We start from the raw sequence: 24,250 nt of genomic DNA, 5'->3' as shown, positions 1-24,250 counted from the left end.
TGAAAATATGGGGGGGAACACAACCCCAGCGCCCACAGCATCCCAGGCAAGAATCAAACTCAGGACCTTCTAGCTGTGAGGCGACAGCGCTACCGACTGCGCCACCGTAACCCCTGCAGCAAGAAAGGAAAACTTTCAACCATATTTCTTGTTTCGAACCTAGCTAGCTACATCACACATCTCCTGAAGAACATTAATATTGCACCTTTCTTGTGGCTACATCACAGCATCTCCTGAAAAACATTTATAGTGGATCTGACTTGTTTAGCTCACTTTACCTAGCTCACATCTGAAAAACACCCAGGCGGGTGTAATAAGTAAATGAGGTTTAATTGTAAATCCGCCAGTTGAATAGCCCTGCTATATACCCTATCCTACAGTCCCTGCTCTCAGTGGAGGGAGGGGGGCTACGCTGTGGGAAAAACTCTGACCTCTCTGCTAGAGAAAACCGACAAACAGTGAGAAAATCAAACCTGGAAGCCAGGACAAACGAATAAACAAACCTGTCCAACCTGCAGCTTACGAAGCGAATTGAACAAACCTCATTGAAACAGATGTGAGTGATGACGGTCAGTCTGGTGCATCACAAACCTGCTGCATGTGTGTGTGTGTGTGCACGTTTTCTATACCGTTGATTGGCACAATGAGGTTTCCCCCATGTTGAGGTTAAAGGTCACCGTGTCAGAACATGGAAGACGGCAAACAATGTCTCAGTGTTTCCAAGTTCATCATCCAACTCTGAACGTCTTTGTGTGGAATTTCCATGTAGGAAGTGGAACTTAAAGGCACACAGAGGCAGCATTTTCCTAAAACAACAACAACAATGTAGACTCGTAAAAAAGGAATCCCTCTCAATCATCACTTATGCTGGTGTATTTATCTGCACAGACCCTTATTGTCTTATTGTTTTGTTGTGGTTATTGTCTTATTGTTTTGTTGTGGTTATTTTTGTATTGTTTTGCTGCGGTCGGGACGTTTCTGGGCAGCAGGCTTTGGTGCTGTGGGGCACGTGGGGGTGTGTAGCCCCCAGCCAATAACAGCGCAGAGTGTACCAGTCCGTTCCCATAGGTCGTCAAATTACATTCACCGACCTGGGACGAGGATCGCTGTGTGTTTATGTGATTCAGTTCTCTCTCTCTTTCTCCTCTGCTGTGTGCAGAGTGCTTGCTCTGTGCTGTGTGTGTGTGTGTGTGTGTGTGTGTGTGTGTGTGTGTGTGTGTGTGTGTGTGTGTGTGTGTGTGTGTGTGTGTGTGTGTGTGTGTGTTTGATGCACTCACACACACACACACACACACACACACACACACACACTGCTGAGTCCACCCAATTGGGTCAGTTACAGTGTGGTAGTAATTATGAGTGCACCTATCCTGCTCATTGGACTGACTTAGCAGAGAGTGAACTTTTAGCCTGGTTAAATCCATCCGGATCCGTGGACTCACTTCCTGTTTCCTTCTGCGGTTCCGTCTGGCCTCCAGCCGGGGGCGGGGCATTTTAAGAAACTATAAAGTGTACAGGCCAATCAGGGAGCTGCCTCGTAGTTGACATCGTAACAGCCAATCAAGAACGCCACTGGCAAAACAGCAATGGCTGCTCCCATGGCTTTGCGGCTCGAGCAGTAACATCAATGTTAGTAGAGTCAACACAACCTTAAGTGCTCTTATTGCAGAAATAGACTCAATAACAACAATTAAACAAGAACAGCAGTATGCACCAGCGGAGTTTCTCGGCGGAAAATATGTTTTCTTTCCGAGTGGATTTGGATTTGACTGGATCCGACGCTGATTGGCTGAAGGAAGGACTGGATTTGGCGATGCTGATTGGCTGAAGGAGTTGTCTGTCAAGGCAAGTACTCCCACCCACTGAACTGACTGTGCACAGCGCTGAGTCCAGATGGAACCGCAGAACGAAACAGAATGTGAGTTCACTTCACGGATCCAGACGGTTTTAACCAGGCTAGTGAAACGATAAAAAAAGAACGGCTCTCCTCTCAAGTAGGACTCGATTCCCTTCGTTCGTACCAAAGGGCCGTACAATAGACTCGGATTGTTCCCGAACGTCATCACTACTCGTCATCACTACTCGTCATCACTACTTTGAATGCTGTGTTTACGTACAGCAACCGACAACATCCTATATCCAGTAGTCTGCCTTTAACTAACCTCTCTGGTCTCTCTCTTCCTCAGCCGTTCTTCGACCGGCTGGTGAAGAGGAAGTGGCTGTCGAACATGGAGCCGTACGAGCAGATCGAAGCTCTGATCAAAGAACACTTCAAGAAATATCACAGGATGGACAGCCCGCCCTATCAGGTACACACACGCGCACACACACACACACACACACACACACACACACATACGCACACACACGCACGCACGCACGCACGCACGCACACACACACACACACACACACACACACACACACACACACACACACACACACGTGTAGCAAGTATGTGTACACAGAAACAGTTTGTTTATTTAATGCTTTTACACACCGAGAGCGACATGAATAAACAGCAGAAAATTGTGAGCTGAATTCTGAAGGGTTTGACAAATTTCTTTGACGTGCAAATTAATCGCACAGGGAAAAAAACGGCCCTGTTGTGTAAGGACCTTTACTGTGATGCTCATTTGTCTCTCTCCCTCCCTCCCTCCCTCCCTCCCTCCCTCCCTCCCTCCCTCCCTCCCTCCCTCTCTCCCTCCCTCCCTCCCTCCCTCCCTCCCTCTCTCTCTCCCTCCCTCCCTCCCCTCCTCCCTCTCTCCCTCCCTCTCTCCCTCCCTCCCTCCCCTCCTCCCTCTCTCCCTCCCTCTCTCCCTCCCCTCCTGCAGCTCCTGGTAGGGGAGGTGCACAGGCGTGTGGTGATGGAGTACCTGCGCTCCGTCATGCGAGGCAGAATCATCTGCACCTCGCTGAAGATGAGGAAGAGGATGGCCGCACGGCTGAGGGACGAAGGCAGACAGATCAAAGTCCTCTTCAAGGACCTGGTCAGTGTGTGTGTGTGTGTGTGTGTGTGTGTGTGTGTGTGTGTGTGTGTGTGTGTGTGTGTGTGTGTGTGTGTGTGTGTGTGTGTGTGTGTGTGTGTGTGTGTGTGTGTGTGTGTGTGTGTGTGTGTGTGTGTGTGTGTGTGTGTGTGTGTGTGTGTGTGTGTGTGTGTGTACGTGTGCGTGTGCGTGTGCACGTGTGTGTGTGCACGTGTGCGTGTGTATGTGTGTGTGTGTGTGTGTGTGTGTGTGTGTGTGCATGTGTGTGTGAGTGAGAGAGAGAGAGAGATATGAGGAGGAGGACTTGAGTCATGTGACAAATGTGGTGGTTTTAAGCACAAGCTGAGCATGCTTATATCTAGAAAGTTTGGCCTTAACATTTTGACAGTGCATTTTTGCACTCAGTGTTCACTGATGTCAATGAGTTTTGTCCAGCTGTAACTCCTTTTTCCATGTTTTAAAAGTGATGATTGGGGTTTAGATTAAATTATAACTCAATTATTCTCTTGTTATTGATATTAAATCACGTGGACATCATTTTTCCTGGCTTATCTGCTCACACAGTTGCTGCTGTTTGGCTTGGTAGAAGCCCACATGCAGAATAACCAACATGAATGTGCATGCAGGCTCTGGATATTTTTGTTTAGATTTTTTATAGATTCACAGGTTGGAGCTCCCTCTAGTGGATCCAATCTGCCTGTGACGTGCTTGCATGCTTTCTGTACATATTGAATAATTAGAAACCCAACTTCGCTCCCGCTCTCTCCCTCTCTGTCTCCCGCTCTCCCTCCATCTCTCTGTTTCCCTCTCCCTCTCTGTCTCTCTCTCTCTCTCCCTCCCTCCCTCTCTCTCTCAGGAGTCTCCCTCCAGCTGGTTGGACAGCGCTCTGTCTCATATCTCAGAGATTATCCAGTTAGAGGACGTTCCTTCCATCCAGATGGAGGTGGGCGTTCTGGTTCGAGAGTTTCCTGATGTCAGGTAACAAAAACCCACTCCCTGTCCAGGCCAAGGCCCCGTTCACACTGCAGGCCACTCCCTGTCCAGGCCAAGGCCCCGTTCACACTGCAGGCCACTCCCTGTCCAGGCCAAGGCCCCGTTCACACTGCAGGCCACTCCCTGTCCAGACCAAGGCCCCGTTCACACTGCAACCCACTCCCTGTCCAGGCCAGGGCCCCGTTCACACTGCAACCCACTCCCTGTCCAGGCCAAGGCCCCGTTCACACTGCAGGCCACTCCCTGTCCAGACCTGCAGGCCTACACACTGCTCTGCTTGTTAAAAAGCACAACAAACTGGTTTCTTTGTTTTTAGGGGAAGTCTAGTTGGCACACTTTAAAATAAATAATCAATATATATAAATAAATAATAAAGGACTACGCCGTGGCGTAAAGCATAACAAGTGCAGCCTTGTTGATATTCAAATGATCATGTGACATCATCTGGCAACTTCCTGTGACTTTCTGAGCAGCAAAGAGCTACTTTCCCTGGAAAAGACTTTATAACACTAACCGATCTATGCAGCTAACTGTTCTGCGTAGGCTAATGACCTAATGAGTTTGGTCACACCAAACAAAGTGTGCCCGTCATGGCACATCATCTCCAGAGTCCCTACCCAGGAAGTGAGCGCGCAAAGTGTGTGAATTTCTAGTTCTTTTAATTCTATCTACAGTATCTCTCTCTCTCTCTTCCCTCTGTTTGTATCCAGGAAGAAGCACGTGTCGGCCATTTTGAACATCCGGGGTATGACTCGACAGGCCGAGCGGCAGGAGATCCTCAACATCGTCAAGGACATCGAGAACAGCGACGGCGGCGGCCCCGCCCGGCTGACCCGGGACCACGCCCTGTTCTCCGAGGTGCCGGTGACCTCTGAGGTGCACTGCCTGAACGTGGGCCTGAGCCGCATCGCCCTCACCGCCTCCTCCTGCTTCACCGCGCTACGCCCCCGACGCAAGACCAGAACCGCCATCCACCAAAACCCAGACGACCTCCTCTAAGACCAGGATCCTCCATCCACCAAAACCCAGACCACCTCCTCTAAGACCAGGACCCCCGTCCACCAAAACCCAGACCACCTCCTCTAAGACCAGGATCCTCCATCCACCAAAACCCAGACCACCTCCTCAAAGACCAGAACCCCTATCCACCAAAACCCAGACGACCTCCTCTAAGACCAGAACCCCTATCCACCAAAACCCAGACCACCTCCTCTAAGCCGAAGGCTGCATGTGATTCCTGTTTTGTTTTGTGAAACGCTGATGCCGACTGCAACTGACCCGCATTTAGTGCTGACAATCAAAAGCGCTAGTTTGCTAGTTGCAGTATAGCGGCTACTACTGATACCTTCTCATTTTCATTCTGCTTGTTGTTTTTGCCTTTTACTGTCAAACCCTTTTCCCTCTTTTGATTGGACAGCCCGCCGCTTCATCCTTTTGTTGTGATTTGTCGGTCAGGGTCATGTGGTCTGAACTTTTCTGAGCTCTAGGAAAGCACCATGAGAGCTACTGAATCTCCTGAGTAGGAGACAGAAAGAGAGAGAGAGAGACAGAGAGAGAGAGAGAGGGGGAAATGAATGGGAAGGTAAAGTGGAGCGAGAAGAGGACAATGGGAAGGAGTGAAGGTTGTGAATCTACCAAACCCCTCTGTGTTTTCAGCTAGCAGCGACGTGGGAAGACAGTTTGCTAAATATAATACAAGATACGATGAAACTTTATTGATATATTTGGCCTTCTCTAGCTACGGTGCCATCTTTGATTTGAAGTTGGAAGAGCAGTGCTCGTTTGACGGACTGTTAACCCCCCCAATCAGCTCTCACCATCTGCGGGAGGACCCAATCAGCTCTCACCATCTGCGGGAGGACCCAATCAGCTCTCACCATCTGCGGGAGGACCCAATCAGCTCTCACCATCTGCGGGAGGACCCAATGGGCTCTCGGGGTTAGCTCGCCATTCCGAAGTGTCGGCATTCCGATCATTGACTTCTATGCTTTCGGAGAGGCGGCCCTTTTTATCTCCAAAAAATGTTTCGCCGAGAGGTTAGGTTCTGGGGGAGGTTAGGCTTAGGCGTGGCGGGTGGGAGAGGTTAGGTTTAGGGTTAGGGTCTGGGGGAGGGTTCTTTCGCAATGGCGAGACAGATCTCAATTTTGTCGGAATGCCGGTATTTCGGAGTGCCGAGGTGTCCCCTGAGCTCTCACCATCTGCGGGAAGACATCTGACGTTTTCTGAGGAGAACAAGGAGAAAGAAAAGAACTGAAGAGAGAATTATAGGAATTATGGGAACAGAATAAAGACGCAGCACCAGAATTTAAGGATAAAAACTGACTAAAAATGAAGTCTATAATTGGTTGGACATTTCGGCCATCACTCTCAGCAGACTGCAGATAAGCACACAGACACTGACACGCACGCATACGCGCGCGCACACGCGCACACACACACACACACACACACACACACACACACACACACACACACACACACACACACACACACACTCACACACACACACTCACTCACTCACACACACACACTCTATATTTTCCGTTTTGACTGCCAACCTGAACTGTTGTGAGTCCATGTTGTGTTGCCACCTTTTGGGCTTCAGCATCCACCAGACTGTTTAGCTGCTGTGTACATGTTCTCTCCTTTGGCCCTCACACAGGCTCTAGACTTCAGCTTGGACTGAGAACTTCCAGCCATGGACTACTGGGCTGGGGAACTTTGCCTCTTTGGACGTAAACAGCATGAATCCAGTGTCCAACCAAAGACACTCCCCGGTCCTTGTGCGATCATCTAGCGAGCCTTTTTGGCGCAAACATAGAATTTAGTTTGATAATCTAGCAAAGCCTTTTTGGCATAAACATAAGATTTAGTCTGGAGTTTCCACCAAAGACATGATCAGTCTGCAGGATCTGGCGAGGCTGTCCCTCGTGCCGTAAACTGGCCTGAGCTTAGAGGACTGCGGGGATTTAGGAGCGGGACAGCGGAACGCTTCACGACTGAAACTGGAAGATTGTAGTTTTATTGTTGCACATGTTTAAAAAAAAAAAAGAGAGCGAAAAAAGACAAATCTCAATCTAAGGTACTAGATGGTGTTGATTATCTGATTCTCTACTATGCTGATTGTATCTTTGTATTTAAAGGAGTGATTATTGGGATAGTTAAACGCTTGGTGTGATGAGGAGCATGGGACAGAGTTGAATATGGCTGTCTGGGTGATTCATCGTGCCTTTTGCAGTGGAACATTGTGGTATGTGTCTGGAACAGAAGAACGGAAACGGAGATGCATAGAAAGTGAGATGGGTCACTCTTTGGTGGCTTTGATGGACTGAACAACAGCCAGAGACTCCAGGTCACCAGTATTTTTTATTTCGGTTTCATCAGGGACTTGAGCCACATGACATCAGAAGACTCGAGTCGGTTTGAATTGCTTGAGACTTGACTTGATGCATAAAGAGAAGACTTGACTCGGGTTCAATCTGAGGTCTTGACTTGAGATCTTGTGTGTTTGTGTAAATGACTTGGATTGAAAGTGATGAGATTTGTTCCAGCAGACGACTGAAATGAAAATTCTGCTTTCTGAATTTGTATGGAATGATATACTGATGATAGACTCATGATTCTCTTGCCAAGTTTTGATCCTATCAAAACCACATTTCATTGAAAAGCCCTGTAGCTTTCTTCAAGATATTAAATTGAAATGTACTGTTGTAGACTTGGGACTTGAGACTGACTTGTGACTCGAGCAAAGCTGACTGGGTCACACTTCTGACATTTTGGCATCAAGTCTTCATCAAATCTCCAGTTTCTGCTGAAGGCATATTATTATCCTGATGATGGAGCCAAAAACAAAGTGGTAAAATGATACCAGCGTCTTCCGTGCCAGGAAAATACACTATATGGACACATGCCCTATAGTGACTCCAGCGTCTTGCTGTTTGACTGGATTTGGGGGATTTTCTGGATCTTTTAAGTGCCTGTTACACCCGCAATTCCTCTGGGAACTGAGGGTGTGATGGCAAACGGGCGAGTCCTGACTTGTCCCGTCGCAGCCCGCCCAGTTCCTCCCGAAGAGGAACTCCAGCTGTCTGGCAGATGAACAGTTGTAATCCGATGCAGCTCTGCTTTATATTCACATGGCAGTGCTCTCTAAAACGTGTCATTTTCAACACCACATCGGGGCGTTTAGTTCATACCATGAAAACACAACAGAAAACTGTGTCATTTTCAACACTCGGTTACATCAGGACAGAAACCAGTTCAGATCTCTAAGTGTCTTGTCTTGTCTTGTCTTTCCTTACTTCCAAATTCAAATAATGAAAATCTCTCTGGATCAGAAGTTTATTACATCAGAAGTACTAAGGAAAAAAATAAAAAATGTTCTGCTATATTATTATTATTAGAAAATTAACTTGAGTTTTTGAAGGTAAACTGATGATCAGATTGTCATTTTAACTGAATGAGTGCTCGTTTGTCATCTCTGGAATCAAACAACACAAATACAGCTGTTTTTAAAACACCCACATAAACATTCTATTCTATTTTATTCTATTCTGCGGTTTCTGTTGTAAATGTGGATGTATGAATCTGCCTTTAGACTGTAGCCTACATAGATCAGCTGATATGACAATAAAACAATCAGATCACAGTGTGTTTTTTCTTTTATTAATAGCTCACCTAATAAGGCGAGGGGTTCCGCGGGGCTCAGTGAAGCGCGGTATAGGCTACATCTCTCTAGTCTTAAATAATAATGCTTCCACTCATATCTTTCTTAAGGCCGATAGTTATAGCCTACCAAGACAGTCCCTAATAGATATCTATTATAAAAGGGAGCATGTGGGCAATGTTCTCCGTTTAAATTTGGTCCCGGATGTGATGTCAACAGTGATGTCATAAGAGCAATGGTGATGTCATCAGTGATGTCATTAGAGCAGGTGAGCCCGCACAGCGGTCGAGCTGCGTATGTGAGCTGCAAGTCCAGCTCGGCGAGCCTATAAATCGAGCACGCTTAGCGCACGAGATGCCTAGTTGTACAAAAAATATCTATCTGTAGCCTACAAAATAAAATTAGTGTTATTGAATCCTATTTCAGTATCTTCAGAGTAACTAATTTCATATTATTATTAATAATAATACTACAGACATTCTGGTCCACCCTCCATACCAGTTGGTGGCGGTAGTGCAGCAATTCCACTATTTTTCAGCCGCCAATAAAGCTCGAAGAAGAACTCGAGCTAGTTTATGAGCTTTTATTTTGAAGGCGAATAAACTGTAGAACACATCCGGCACGATTCGTCGTGACCCGGATGTGAACACAGCAGCGTGACATCTTGGAAGCAGAGAGACACAAGATAATCATCGCCCCGTGTGTGTTCTGTCCTCCTCCGCCTGTAACGTTATAACGACACAGTGAGCGGGTCCTGGTAACGGTAGTCCGCCTCTGGCTCGGTAAACCTCCTGATCGGTCGGTGTGCGCGTCATGGCGGGCGCGAGCCGGACGTTCTCCTCTCAGACGGAGCTGATCTTGCAGGCTGGACTGGAGGCGGCGGGTGCTGTCCTGCACGACGCTCTGGGCCACCAGTGGCAGGTGAGTGCAAGCATTAGAAAGCAGTAGAAACATGTTTCTACTGAAACTGAAGCGGAGGTGTCTGAAGACAGGAGAGAGGAACTTTCTACACACAGACGGAGGGGAGGAGAGGGGAGCAAACACCGGAGGGACATCCCGCTGTCACTTCCGGCTTCGCAAGTTCCCGTTTTATTTATTTTGTGTCTATGGTTGTAATTCCACGTTTCAACCATTGACTGTAGATGGCAGATGGCGCTGTGAAACCGATGAACACAATTTGAACAAAAAGTTGTTTTTCTAGAAATTACAGAGATAGGTATAGGAGTAGATTGATAGATAGATAGATAGATAGATGGATAGATAGATAACTAGATAGATAGATGATAAAACAACACAGAAGGATCACAACAGTCTGTATGATCTATTGAAAATATTAGTCCTCTTCTTCCCAATACAGCAAATTAATATGAATGAATTAAACAGCAGTTCCCAACCTGTTCCGAGTCGACTCATGGCCCACTTGAAAATCTCAAACATGTTTGTGGCTCACATCTGACCGCAAACACTACGGAGGATGAGCACTTTTTATTGTAACACTAAAAGCAGCTGTCTATCAGCACCACACAGAAGCTAAAAGTGAGGGTCTGTCTGCAATAAGCTAATGAACAAATAATTGATTACAAATTAAATAATGGTATCTCTCTCGTAACAGACAAGCCCGTCTTTTATTGTCACACGAACACCACAATACATGCATGCGGCCACAACACACTCATGCTGACGGTGGCCGGTGAAAAGTGTCCTCTGCATTTAACCCATCCAGGCATGTCCTTTCCTCCGAGGGGCAGGCCAGGAGCAGTGGTCGCTTTCTCGTACAGCGCCCGGGGACCAACTTCGGATGTTGTCGTCACTGGTCGGATGACGATGACGATCTGATCTTCTGCATGTTTTTTTTAGTGGAGGGGTTATATACGGAGGAACCCCCTGGGGGGTACGGGGAGAACATGCAAACTCCACACAGAGAGAGAAAGGCCCTTACGACGAGATAACCCACCTGGGCAGTAGGCACTGAAGATATGGGGGGGAACACAACCACAGCGCTCACAGTGTCCCAGGCGAGAATCGAACTCAGGACCTTCTAACTGTGAGGCGACAGCGCTACCGACTGCGCCACCGTACCCCCATCATTCAACAATGGAGAAATGCATTCTCATACATAATAATTACATGTTTTAACTAAGATCGTAATGTTTTGCAAATGATTTGGCGGCCCACATGCAATACCATCGCAGTCCACACAGGCGGACAGAGACGGCGGGGTCTGTTAGTCACGATTTGCGTCATGTTTTGTTTTCACAAAACGTGACATCGGGCTGACCCGTTACATTACATGCCAATCCTGACCACATTAACCTCCAAGGCGCCAGCTCATATGACATTAACCCCCGAGGCGCCAGTTCCTTACAAAAACAACACAACCACAACAACAACAACAACACACACAAGAAGAGGCCGGAGTCCCACCAAACTAGATTATCAGGCCGCGTAGCATAGCGGCCTGATAATCTATTCTAGTCGATAGAAATGCACCCAATGTAGATTAACCATAATGATGATGCGTTACTTGACTGCTGCGGGTAAATTCTTTCCTCTGTCCCTGTGCTTTCTCCTCAGCCTCAGCTCAGCAGTGTTCTGGACCTGATGGTCCGGGAGGCGATCCTCAAAATCAGCCGTGTGTTCAGAGAGCTGTACCTGCCTCTGGAGAGGGAGAACCAGGTCCTGAAGGGCCGGCTGGAAGACCAGCTGAAGTCCAAGACCAGGGGGCAGAGCGGGACGCAGACCGTCTACAAGATCAAACAGCCGGGTGAGTTCAGCCTCCAGACAGGGAGGGACTGGAGGAATGTGATCCAGAAAGGTCTGCAGATAGACTCAGAACGTAGACTGTATAAATGGAGGTAGCCACTCACCCATTGGTTTGTGGACTTGTGTTGTGAAGTTGTATATTGAAAACTCAGAGACTGTTGCTTACTTTGATTGATGATGGACAATATTTTTCAAAGTGCGCTAATCAAACACGCTTTTAATGATAATTAAAATTTGAAACGGTAATACTAGTCATCAGGAATTGTATCATCATTTATCATATAATAATGGTTGCCCTAGAGCTCATTGTTATTTGTAGTGTTTTTGTCATTATAGAAGTAGAGCTAACAGTATGTGTTGTCTCTGTGCAGACAGAGCTAGCTATGTGTTGTCTCTGTGTAGACCAAGCTAACGCTATGTGTTGTCTCTGTGTAGACCAAGCTAACGCTATGTGTTGTCTCTGTGCAGACAGAGCTAACGCTATGTGTTGTCTCTGTGCAGACCGAGCTAACGCTATGTGTTGTCTCTGTGCAGACCGAGCTAATGCTATGTGTTGTCTCTGTGCAGACAGAGCTAACGCTATGTGTTGTCTCTGTGCAGACAGAGCTAACGCTATGTGTTGTCTCTGTGCAGACAGAGCTAACGCTATGTGTTGTCTCTGTGCAGACAGAGCTAACGCTGTGTTGTCTCTGTGCAGACAGAGCTAACGCTATGTGTTGTCTCTGTGCAGACCGAGCTAACGCTATGTGTTGTCTCTGTGCAGAAGGCCTCACTGTGTTATAGAAGTAGCGCTAACAGTCTGTCTTGTCTCTGTGCAGACGGCCCCGCTGTGTCACTCGACATCAACCAGGGGGCGGTAGATCCCACTGCCTTGGCCATGGCCATCCTCAACTCCGCCGCATCCAGGAGCAGCAGCTCCCAGGTAGGAAGGGGAGGACGTCGCATTTGATCTTTTATCGGGATACAAATATCATTTTATCTTGGTGAATTTCCATTATTGGGATAATGGTAAATATCCTCAGGAGTCTGACTCACTGGAAGCAGGCTGTGGGGATAAGCTCTGCCATTGTCTCAGACCATTTAAGTCGAAGCAAAGGGAAATCCTTTCTGTCTCCGCCGCTGTAAAACAAGAACAACAACACTAGCTAGCAAGCCACACACTGAAAATGACAAGTTTTGACAAAAATGTGGATTGTACAATAAAGCAGGCCTGCTTGGTACTTTGGATGGGTGGTTGTAAAGATAACAGAGCATTTTTTCCCGCTATACCAGAGCGAGAGTAAGTAGAGACAGACTCTCTCTCTCGCGAGCTGCTGTTGGCCGGCTCTGTGTTTCAATAACGAATGCGTCCCAAGCTTGCCCTGAATGACGTGCGCCTGTTGAATGCCGAACAAATAGGCTATACGTAGGCATATTCCCGCTGCAAAGTCGGATCTCTTAATGAGAACATTGGAATAAAGATCGACTATAGAGCTATAAAGAGTAGACTACTAGAGGAATAAATGCATTTGAAACATTTATTTAGATCCTGCGCAGAGAATTGTACCCTATATATTCTATTCCTTCCTTATTGCTCCATGCCAGGTTCCTCTGATGATCATCAGCCAGCCGGTCCCCAGCCAGACTCCCGCGGATGATGACCCCAGCCCCGCCGCCTCCTCCCAGGTGCCGACTTGGCCGCCGACGAGCCAAGACCTCCCCAACCCCTACATCTCCCTGCTGGATATCAGCCAAGTGCTCCCCGGCGTGGACCCCGCAGATCTCTCTGGGGCTGCCAGTCAGGCCACATCCAGCCCCAGCCCCGAGATTGTCGTATGTTCAACATTTAAGATTCAAAAGTTTTATTTCTCTTAAGATTAAACGAGCACAAATTCACAATATTTGTGGCCCCTGACATCATCCACTCCATTGTGAAATTTGACATTTATTTTGTGGACCAACATTTTTTGGTGGACCAACCAACCAACTGAGTGACTTCTAGAGCTGCTGGCCACAGCTAATAACTGATCATATATACAGTATGTATATACAGTAGGGGTGTCACGATACACTCAGTTCACGATACGATACGTATCACGATACTGGGTTCACGATAACGATACGATACGATACGATTTTAACAATATTTTTTTAAACTTGAATAATGACAATATATGACTGGAAAAGTAGTATTTTATTTGAAATGCACAAATACAAAACATGCTGTTGTGGGAAATTGTTATTACAATAACAACTAGAAAAAACATGAGATTGGAGATAAGGCTTATCTTGAAATAGAATGAGTTACACCGTCACTTAGATTTACTTTGAACTAAAAGGTTTCTCAGCAGTATAAATTCTCATTATGCATCTTCAGTTTTTCTTCAAACTCAAACAACAAGACTTTTCTTAGTCTATTTTTTATGCATCTTCAGTTTTTCCTGTCAAGTAAACAGTTTTGCCAGAAACTCAATTGAATGGTTTCTCTCCTGTATAACTTCTCATGTGTCTCTTCAGAGACTTGTTCAACTGAACTACTTTCCACACATTGAACTTCAACAAACAAAGACGTTTCTTTGACTATTTTTGGAAAAAAAAAAAAAAAAAAAAATCACGATATGAGATTTCATCTCAACGATACATATCGTGACGTTTTACTATCGCGAAATTTCGTGGGACGATATATTGTGACACCCCTAATATACAGTATGATCTAAACTACATACAACAGAATATCCAATGCTCTATATCCAACCTGAGTTACAAGGTTCCTCACAGAGAATAAAACAATGCAGAAAAGGCCAATAAGTAAAAAATCTTGACGCCGATTAAAATCTCATAATAGAGAATCACTGCAATGACGTTTCCCTCAATGTATTTTCCAGAAAGTAGAGATCAACGGTGAAGAGGATCCTGAAGAAGACCCACTCAGTCCAGGTCAAGCAGGTGAGATGAGGGGCTCTATTCTCCCACAGGCCATCGGCGCTATTACGGGCCTTAACCGCAAAAAAACGTGCCTTGCGCCTGTTTCGGCAAGATAGCAATAGGCTTTAGGCTGCCAAATGCGCTTTAGGCCGAATGGGCGTGGCGCAGTCCCAAAGTGGGCGTGTCGGCGCTAAATACCAGCCTAGTGATATCTTGGGACCTGGCGTACATTTAGCGCTTTGCGCTTTTGAAAAGCAGGCCTATTCTGTGCCTTCACTGCCTCTTCTCTGTCACCCTTCTCTCTCTCTCTCTCTGAGTTCCCAGCATGCATTGTGTTTCTCCATTTCGCTACTAAATAGCAACCAAATGAGCCAAAATAGATATAAAAGGTAGTTCTAAATTAATGTGTAATGGTAACACAGCCTGCCATTGTCAACATTTCAATATTGGACCAAATAAAACATCGAAATGAAAACACCACCCTATGTGAAACATATATGTCCTCCTGGGCCTATATATACCCCTTGTCGAGTTAACGTGATTTAGAGAAGTAACAGCGGAACGCGCTTCGGAACGCGCTTCTAATGGCATCTGCTATACTGTGATGTCCCTCCAATAACTTGGCCCTATTTCACATTTAGTTTTACAATAAAAACACATTTATGCAATGACTTGACATAATGTAGGCTATATTTATGTGCATCATCCTTCCTGCAGCAGGCGAGAGAAAATGATATCTTTCTGGACAAACTTTCACCAATCTAATAGGCTATATTTTTCTAGCTGATGCATAGAACATTATTTTCACTTTGATATTGCTATAGTGTAGCGTATTTACATGCTTGCAGTATTTAAACTGCAGTTAGATTGGTTTGAGAAGCATCATAATATGGAATAATAGCCGATATATGGAGACAGACGGGATGAAGGGAGGTGGGGGGGGGGGGGGGGGGATCAGAGGCTTGGGTTTCGTCTGGTTTTGCGGGACCAGTGGAATTGGAGCTAAAAAGGCAAGCGTGCCATTCGTTTATTGCACTTATCCAATGAGCATGACAGTGCATAATTTTACGCCTAAAAGGCGTGGTTGTAATGCTTTGGGCTGCATCTAGCGCCAGCACTACGATATCAAGTGCGCCTGTCCACGCCCACTGCTTTGATCTGCGCCTGCCGCTCGGCCTAGAAACTGCGCCGATGCAACGATAGGGCCCGAGATGTCTATTAGGGTTTCATATTTTTCCCGAAAATGAGGCATAGCGGGAAACGGGAAATGAAGAAAAATCCCGGGAAATCGCCTTTTTTTCTCTTTTTTTTAATAAATCTATGGGTTGCTAATTTGATGCTGTAGTGTCTTATTTGCTGATATCAATAATTATTTTCATTCTTATTATAGGATTAAAAAAAAGAATGAATTTATGTTAACAAACATAATTTAAGATAAAAACGTCATATGAAATGCCGTGTTCATTGCATGTGATCGTCTGCTGATAAGAACAGCCTCATGGAAATGTTATTTGACAATAAATAAACGGAATTCGTTACAGCACTTAATTTGGGAAGTGATATTGGACAATAAAAAAATGAAATTCGTTAAAGCAAGTTATTTTGCGTGTTTCAATTAAGCTGAGATGGATTCCATATTCTGATAGCGTTCAGCAGCCTTTCTATAATAGCCAAACAATTTCATTTACTTTCCAAGTGACATTCATTGTTCAAGTGCAATTGAATCAATAAACTAGTGCAAACAATCACGGCCTGCACCGCTTGTGCAAAATTCACGGCTTTAAGAATCCGTCATATGCTGCCATTTCTGACAGTATTTCGGCCACCAAGGCTTTTGGTGTTAAGTACTGTATGCTTCACTTGCGGGGTTTCTGGGGTTTTATGGTGCTGCGACCGACTGCAAATGTCGCAGCAACCCGCTTGTTGATCGTCCTCCACATCTTATCACTCGCTCACAGAGGTGACATGTGGCATCCTCGTTGTTTTGGTTGTTTGTAAAGTATCTCCACGCAAAACTACTGGCAGGCATGGCAGCAGAAGCTCAGGAGGTAGAGCGGGTCGTCACTAATCGCTTTGGATGAAAGAGGTCGGTGGTTCGATTCCCGGCTCCTCCAGTCTGCATGTCGAAGTGTCCTTGGGCAAGATACTGAACCCCAAATTGCTCCTGATGGTGTGCCAGCACCCTGCGTGGCAGCCTGCCGCCATCGGTGTATGAATGGGTGAATGTACCTACTGATTGTAAAGCGCTTTGGATAAAAGCGCTATATAAATGCAGGCCATTTACCATTTACCAGAAGACATCGTGGTGGAATCCATCAGCGTGGTGAGCGTGGTGTTCTTTTAATACATCCATGAGCGTGGTGCATTGTTGAGAGATGCTCTCAGTGTGTGACTCACTCAACAGGTTGGTGTGGGCTGTGTGGACGAATTACCGTATTAACTGCAGTAATGGTCATTACGCAATTTTATTTACGCTACAATAGGCTGTACAGCTATTTTCTTAAAGTCCCTGGAAACCAAAATCCACAAAAACGTTCTAACTATGTTATTTAGGGTCTTATGTTAGTAATTTTGTGCCTCCGAAATTATTATACATTACTTTCAACCCAAAGCCTTAAAATCGCCACTTTTCTACAAGATTCTAAAAAGTACTTCCTCATTGAAGACAGCAGTGCGTGAGGTGCTAAAACGCAGGAGCTTATGACGTCATAAGCTCTATATAACCTTTGTACACGCGCGCAATCCGCACCCACCTATGGCAAGTCCGTTCTTTGCCCCCAGTGACAGCGCTCCCTTGCTGTCCGTCTCCTCTGTGTGCCGTCTGCCAGGTGTCGGGTTTCAGGCCATTCTCTCTCTCTCTCTCTCTCTCTCTCTCTCTCTCTCTCTCTCTCTCTCTAGAGAGAGACAGAGCCGCGGAGCAACGCGCGAACACACACACTCAGAGAATGGCCTGAAACCCGACACCTCTCTCTCTCTCTCTCTCTCTCTCTCTAGAGAGAGAGAGAGAGAGAGAGAGAGAGAGACAGAGCCGCGGAGCAACGCGCGAACACACACGCGAACACACACACACACACACGGTGTGTGCACTCATCTCTCTTTCTCCGTTTCCCTCCCCCCTCTCTCTCGCGCTCTCCGAGACAGAAATTTCCCTGCTGTAGATGGGACACGCCCACACATTCCGCGGGAAAAATACACTCTAAAAAATAATGAAATCTCATGAGTTTTGCCATGGCTGTCAAACCTAAATTTATATACTTTGCGACGTTCATCATCGTTCAAATTTGGCTGGTGGCTTATTAACATAGGGTCCTGTGATGTGATTAACTCAAAATGCTAAATAATAAAGAAATATTTCTGGTTTCCAGGGACTTTAAATTCATTTTTTCCCGTTTCCCGCTATTGTATTTTCCCGGGAAACGGGAAATGGTCCAGTCGGGATTTCCCGGGAATCCCGCTTCCCGGGATTAAACCCTAATGTCTATTCGTGGGCCAATTTGTCACAATTTTTCAATATCGCGATGCATACAGCAATTTGCCGATCACTCAAACTGGGAACCCAGAGTCTATTCCGGCACGTAAATAGAATCTGGGACAGCTGTACCTTTTTTTTTTTAGGCTTCCTGTACAGCGCAAATCTTCCACCCGGGACTTCCTCCTCCGCGCAGTGCCGCTCTGTTGTTGTACCGGCGAATATAAGAGTTCCGGTCCCGAACGCTAGTGAATATATATATATATAATATATATATATATATATATATATATATATATATATATATATATATATATATATATATATATAGTGAACGCTAGTGAATATATCAGAATTTTGACGTTTATCTTTCAAAATAAAAGCTACGCAATATATGTTTGTAAAAGGCACCGCTGCGCGGAAGTGGAAGATCTGTGCAGTACAGGAAGCCTAAATAAAAGGTACGGCTGTCCCAGAGTCTATTTACGCGCTGAAATAGACTCTGGGTTCCCAGATTGCCGATCACTGTGCTTTGTCATTGGCTGTTGTGCTCTCTTGTAAGCATTCTTAGCTCAAATAGGTGGCTGGTCGCCTGATTAACCATGCATTGTTTATATTCTTTAAAGATCTTTTGTGAAGCTTTTGAGTTTACATCAAACGCTGTTGCCATGGCGATGCATTATTCACCGTGAAACAGGAAGCTGTTTTTGAGGTGCTATAGGCCCTTTTCACAGCAGCTGTTTTGAGGTGGTAAAGCAGGAAGTCCAGCAGATGTAACCGATAACATTAACGAGAGCCCTGGCACTGGAGCACCTACTGTACATGGAATGGAACCATCATTAATCGTGATTCGTTAGGTCTGCTGCTTTACTTCCTGCTTTACCACCTCAAAAAAAGTGATGAAATTTAGAGTGAAAGAAAAATACACATTCATGTCTGTGCAATAAGTAAATATAACTCACACAGTTATACGGTTTGCAATTGCAAGTTCAACTAGGCTATATGAAGTATGATCTCATAATAACCTTTGATATTATATGCTGTCATCTAAGAAAAAAGGAGCTTCTTGGATACTTGGAGACCATTTTAATTACGAAGTAAAGTCTACTGTTTGTTGATTTACTGGTTGTTTTGCATTTGCTGACGTCAGGGTTATGAACAAATTCTTAGATGAGCCACAGTAACGTTATAGCCTCAGCAACAACTAACTGCAGAGTCATTCATAGAAGAGTATTAATGTCCAGCAAACACACCACTTGCAGCAAAACACACCACTTGCAAGTAGCATCTAAACATAACATAAACATAAAATCTGATGTTGGTGAAAATGAATAACCGTCTGTTTTAAGAGAGGGGACCACGGTCTGCTGTGTGATCGCTGCGGACTTCCACCGCTGGAAGTGTAGGAATTTTCAGTAACTCGATTCTCCATTGTTAGGCTTTACGATGCTATGTGCGAACGGCCAAGTGGGTTATCCGGTCATCGCGTTCCAGAGATATTCAATGAAACATATAGAGTATATTTTGCTGTCAAATAAGACTTTGTAGACCCCAGAGGATCAAGTCTTATTCTGAATTGACTCGCTGTTCTACATTTAGTAGGGGTGCTCCGATCCGGCTAAGCCACGATCTGATCCGATTCCGATTCCTGGGGTCACGATCCGATTCCAGAATCGATTCTCGATTCCAACGATTCTCGATTCCAGAATCTAGAATCGATTCTCAATTATGTAGTTTTATATTGCAATAACACACAAAGGTAAATATAAGACAAAAAATGACAAATGTATTCATGCTGAACTTCAAATTCAACTTCTGTATTACAGTCAGGGCCTAAATTCATTTTGCAAACTAGGGGGGAATTCCCCCTTATGTTCTTCAGATAAGATGGTTTTTTAGGCTGGGGGGGATCTGTAGACTTTGAGAAGGATTTATAGATTTTGGGGGGAATACATTAACCAGAGTTCTTAAGTGCAAGAGGTGGTGGCACCGTGGCAGTACAGTACACAAATGACATGAACATTTGGACACTTATTCAGCCGGTATCTTGCATGTTGCATTCAGGTGCACTGTAAAAATTTTTTTTTTTTTTTTTTTTTTTTTTTTTTTTACGATTTTAAGAATCGATTCTTGGGAGTTTGGAATCGATCCAGGAATCGTGGCATTAAGAATCGCGATCCTTTCAGAATCGATTTTTTGGAGCACCCCTAACATTTAGACTTGAGACGTGACTTGAGACTTGCGCCTCCAGACTTGACGCTGACGTGGGACTCAAGCAGAGAGTTGACTTGTTCACAACCTCTGTGGTTTTAACCGGAGCTCTCGCCTCCACAGCCCTCAGTGATGAAGACCAGAAGGAGCTGGAGAGGAAGAAGAGACGAGAGCTGTACAAACAGAAGCGAGTCTTCTGCAAACTCTGCAACAAAGGCTATCACCAGCAGCACCAGCTGAAGAAGCACATGGTCTGCCACAGCAAGCCGTTCCCGTGCGACCGCTGCGACAAAGGCTTCTACAAGGAGACGAGTCTGCGGACTCACCTGTCGCATCACCAGGCAAGGGAGGCCCAGGAGCAAAACCCTGAGCGGCTCCTCGAGTGCCACCAGTGTGACCGCAAGTTCAAGCTGCCGAGACAACTGAAGATCCACCTCCTCCTGCACGAGGGCAAGAAGCACCTGAAGTGCCACTCGTGCGACAAGACGTTCACCACGCCGGGCGCGCTGCGCTACCACGAGCTGGCGCACGCCAAGGAGAAGCCGTTCATCTGCGACGTCTGCGGCAAAGGCTTCATACGGAGGCGGAGCCTGCGCGAGCACCAGACGGCCCACACCGGCGCCAGGCCCTACCCGTGCCTGACCTGTGGCAAGAGGTTCACCACGGCCAGCAACCTGCGCGTCCACAAGAGGTCGCACTCGGACGTGCGCCCGTTCAAGTGCTCCAACTGCGAGAAGGCGTTCAAGTGTAAGATGGGGCTGCTGCAGCACCGCGTGGTCCACACCGGGGAGAAGCCCTTCGTCTGCCAGACCTGCGGACTGAGCTTTGGCCTCAAGTACAACTTCCAGAGACACATGCGCCTCCACAACGGAGAGAAACCCTTCAGGTTGTATTCAGTCACGTGCTGTTTTTTCCCCATATTCACACATTCCACTCAGTTGTTATAAGTTATTTTTATAATTTCTCATTTATTTCATATACTGCATATTTAAAAATATTTTAGTCTTGATAACTGGTGTTGCTATTTTACTCAGCCTCACAATGCTGTAATACATCCTTTGTGCTTGCACATTTCCACTCAACATGTTCTTAGGCCATGTTCACATTACAGGCAAATCCGATTTGCTGCTAAAGTCATTAATCATCATTATCTTGATTGGTTTCCCAAATCTGATTTGGGAGTGTGTCCGCACTGCCACATATCTGATTTGGGCAAGTGTTGAAGTCGGATCTGTGTGTCTGGACCTCCATATGTGGTTTGGGACAAGTGACACAAATCAGACTTGGAGCGTCCAGACTCATAAAACCAATCTGGATAGAATCATTAATAGGTCATTAAAGTTCACAAATCAGATTTGGCCTCCTAGTCCGAACAGGGCCTTAAGATTCTTTTGTTGAGTATGGTGTCTTGAAACTCCAATTGGTGCAAGAGTCCAGGCTACAAAGTGTGTTTTTAAAGCTAGAAATCTCTAGCCTGCTAAGACCATCCTCGTCACATGACCTCACATTCTGTTAAGCTCCATGGATCAGTCTATAATCACAATGTCAATGGGCCAATCGAGGGGACTGCATCGTAGTTGATGAAGTGAAATACGAGCGTCAGTAATGGCGTCTCCTGAAGCAACTGGTGGCAACGTTAACATCAACAGTGTAAACACAGCCATAAGTGCACTTATTCCAGAAATAGACTCAATAACAATTAAACAAGAACTAGAGTATGCACTAGCAGTGTTCCTTGGCGGAAAAGACGTTTTCGCTGTTCTTCCAAACGGTGATTCTGACGCTCTTCCGATGCTGATTGGCTGAAGGAATTTGTCTGTCAAGGCGAGTGCTCCCGCCCCGCTGAGCTTGGTGTCAGCAGCTTAGACGTCCACACTGAGCCGTGGAGCAAAACAGAATGTGAAGTTACGTGATCAGGATGGTGTTACCAGGCGAAGAAATCTCAGTATCTGGTCAAATAGTCATTGAGTCCTTGCGTATTGATCTGATGATTTAATGTCATTTCATGGTTCAGGGCAGTAACCTCTTACTTATTGCACCCTTTATGGTTTCATCTCATGTCAGGTGTGAGAAGTGTGGAGAGAGGTTCTCAGGAACCTGGGCGCTGAAGACCCACATGCTGGTCCACGGCGTGGAGAAGCCGTTCATGTGCGACCTGTGCGGCAAGACCTTCTTCTACAACTGCCAGCTGCTGAAGCACCAGCGGCTGATCCACGAGGGCGGCGGGGTGGTCTCCCGCAGCAGAGGCGGCGGCAGACGAAACCCCACGGGCCCCAGGCCCTTCAGCTGCACCGTCTGCCTGAAGAGCTTCTGCACCGGCAACTCTCTGAAGACGCACGAGAAGTGCCACGCCGAAAACAAGGAGTTCACCTGCGAGCTGTGCGACAAGGCCTTCCACCTGAAGCACCTGTACATGTACCACATGCGGCAGCACACCGGCGAGCGGCCGTACGTCTGCGACGTCTGCGAGCGGGGTTTCCTCCTGATGAGCCAGCTCAAGCAGCACCAGCTGCTGCACACCGGCGTCAAACCGCACAAGTGCGAGCAGTGCGGCAAGGAGTTCCGCACGCCGCAGAACTACCACCGACACTTGCGGGTGCACACCGGGGAGAAACCCTACGAGTGCGAGGTGTGCAGCCTGAAGTTCCGGCAGTCCAACCAGCTGAAGTCGCACATGCAGATCCACACCGGGGTGAAGCTGTACTCGTGCGAACGTTGCGGACTAGGCTTCTCGGACTCCCGGCAGCTCAAGAAGCACAACTGTGCCGACAAGTCGTTCGGTGCCGCCGCCGCCAAACGCAGGAAACAGAAGAACGTTTTTCAGTGGACCGAGTGATCTGCAAACACACGACAGCCTTCGATATTTTAAATAATTGTTAAAGCGTCCCTGTTAAAGCGATATTCCACTTAGTCTCTTAACATGGGGTTTAGTGGGCTCTTGACTGACATGAAAACCTCCGTCCTCACCAAGATCAGATGCTGCTGGATGAATTTGTAGTGTTCAAATGTTTACCTCCCGTTCATTTGACTGGAAACGGACATTGAACACGTTGGTGAACACATCAGATCCTGCTGCTGTGGTTTTCAGTTGACTGTTGGAACAGAATTTCACAAAATAGCATTATTGATCGAGAACATATGGGAGACGATTTAGAAGAGATCCTAATTGGAGTGTAAACAAAGAATGGAATGCAAAATGACAGCAGACCCAGGATACTTTGTTGCTTTGAAGCAGGACCTGATGTTGAATCGTCACAATGTGTTCAATGTGTTTTCATTCTGGTGTTCATGACAAAGTGCAGAATAACCTCCATGTAGTGTGATATTGCTTTAAGAGTTCATGTTTATTTTTTATTTTTTAATGTTTGGTTTAAATGGTAACTCGTGTTTTGTCCATTGACTTCGCTGAATAACGCCGATGATATACAACTGCATTCAGTCAGTGTTGGTTGGTTTCCATTGCTTTTTCCTCCTGTATTAAAGTCAATTCAGACAGAGAATTATTAATGTACCAGCAAGTCTTGGTAACATGGACGCAGATAAAGTGATGACTCTCATACTGAATACAGGGACAGCAGGACCTCACATACAGTGTGAACAGATGGTGTAAAAGACATACACCTCAGAAACAATCTACATACAACATCTAAAGCCCCTTTACCATTTTTTTTTTTTTACATCAAATGTACCACTTATAAAGTAAACGTTCATTTGTTACCCAGGAAAGCAGCAGGGGGCAGCATCAGCATCGTCTTTTAAACTTTTAGATCGCACTCTCAACCCGCTCCCTTCTCATACGGCTGCCCAAGCCCAGCGTCAGGCCAGCCAAAACAAAATAGAAACTTATGGTTAAAACTTTCAAAGTAATGTCATTTAAACAAGTAAATAGCCTTACTCATGTATGTTGGAGGAGAAAAGGTTTAAGCAAACGAAGCAGCAAACCTTGTATCAAAATACTCGTGATGTTAAGATTACATTATGGATTGCAACTGTGGCTGTAAAGCATTACTCAAAATTAACAATGTTAACGTTACAAGGGGTTTTATTTTGAAAGCCCTAAAGCGGATGACCTACTTACATTCTGACTGACTTGACGCCTATATGTACTGTCTATTTTCCGCACAATCTTGTTCTTCTCTCGATTTAATGTGTTTGCCGCTTCTTTTCTGGCGCAATTCAGGGATACCCACAGGCTGAAATGTCTTTTTCATAACCGTTAATTACTTTAAAATGTCTTTACATTGTGTCCAATGGAACCC

The 24,250-nt window shown here is 45.9% G+C and overlaps 2 protein-coding genes across 2 annotated transcripts in view; both read left to right on the top strand.

Moving 5' to 3' along the window:
- Positions 1–5,995, top strand: part of exoc3l2b (exocyst complex component 3-like 2b) — a 78,589-nt gene extending 72,594 nt beyond the window's left edge. The window contains exons 13-16 of the mRNA XM_083637086.1: positions 2,187–2,309; positions 2,833–2,988; positions 3,842–3,963; positions 4,689–5,995. Coding sequence (XP_083493212.1) covers positions 2,187–2,309; positions 2,833–2,988; positions 3,842–3,963; positions 4,689–4,977 — 690 coding nt within the window. The 3' untranslated portion in view covers positions 4,978–5,995. The remainder of the gene's footprint in view (positions 1–2,186; positions 2,310–2,832; positions 2,989–3,841; positions 3,964–4,688) is intronic.
- Positions 5,996–9,380: 3,385 nt separating this feature from the next.
- On the top strand, positions 9,381–23,297 carry LOC310776337 (uncharacterized protein). The gene is made up of 7 exons (XM_083636533.1): positions 9,381–9,565; positions 11,219–11,408; positions 12,226–12,329; positions 12,992–13,219; positions 14,272–14,332; positions 20,115–20,877; positions 22,056–23,297. Exons 1-7 carry the CDS (start codon positions 9,458–9,460, stop codon positions 22,825–22,827), a joined length of 2,226 nt encoding a protein of 741 aa, XP_083492659.1. The 5' UTR covers positions 9,381–9,457; the 3' UTR covers positions 22,828–23,297.
- The last annotated feature ends 953 nt before the right edge of the window (positions 23,298–24,250 follow it).

This window comes from Poromitra crassiceps (genome assembly GCF_964638095.1).
Source record: "Poromitra crassiceps genome assembly, chromosome: 5".
Taxonomy (NCBI): Eukaryota; Metazoa; Chordata; class Actinopteri; order Beryciformes; family Melamphaidae; genus Poromitra; species Poromitra crassiceps.
The sequence above is the reverse complement of the archived record's forward strand: the minus strand, read 5'-3'. Positions and strand labels throughout refer to the sequence as shown.

Bases quoted from the DNA above. Each gene is read 5' to 3' on its own strand.
- LOC310776337 (XM_083636533.1), top strand. From the start codon at position 9,458: ATGGCGGGCGCGAGCCGGACGTTCTCCTCTCAGACGGAGCTGATCTTG. The intron at 11,409-12,225 runs GTGAGTTCAGCC...GTCTCTGTGCAG, and splicing joins CTACAAGATCAAACAGCCGG to ACGGCCCCGCTGTGTCACTC. The intron at 13,220-14,271 runs GTATGTTCAACA...TGTATTTTCCAG, and splicing joins GCCCCAGCCCCGAGATTGTC to AAAGTAGAGATCAACGGTGA.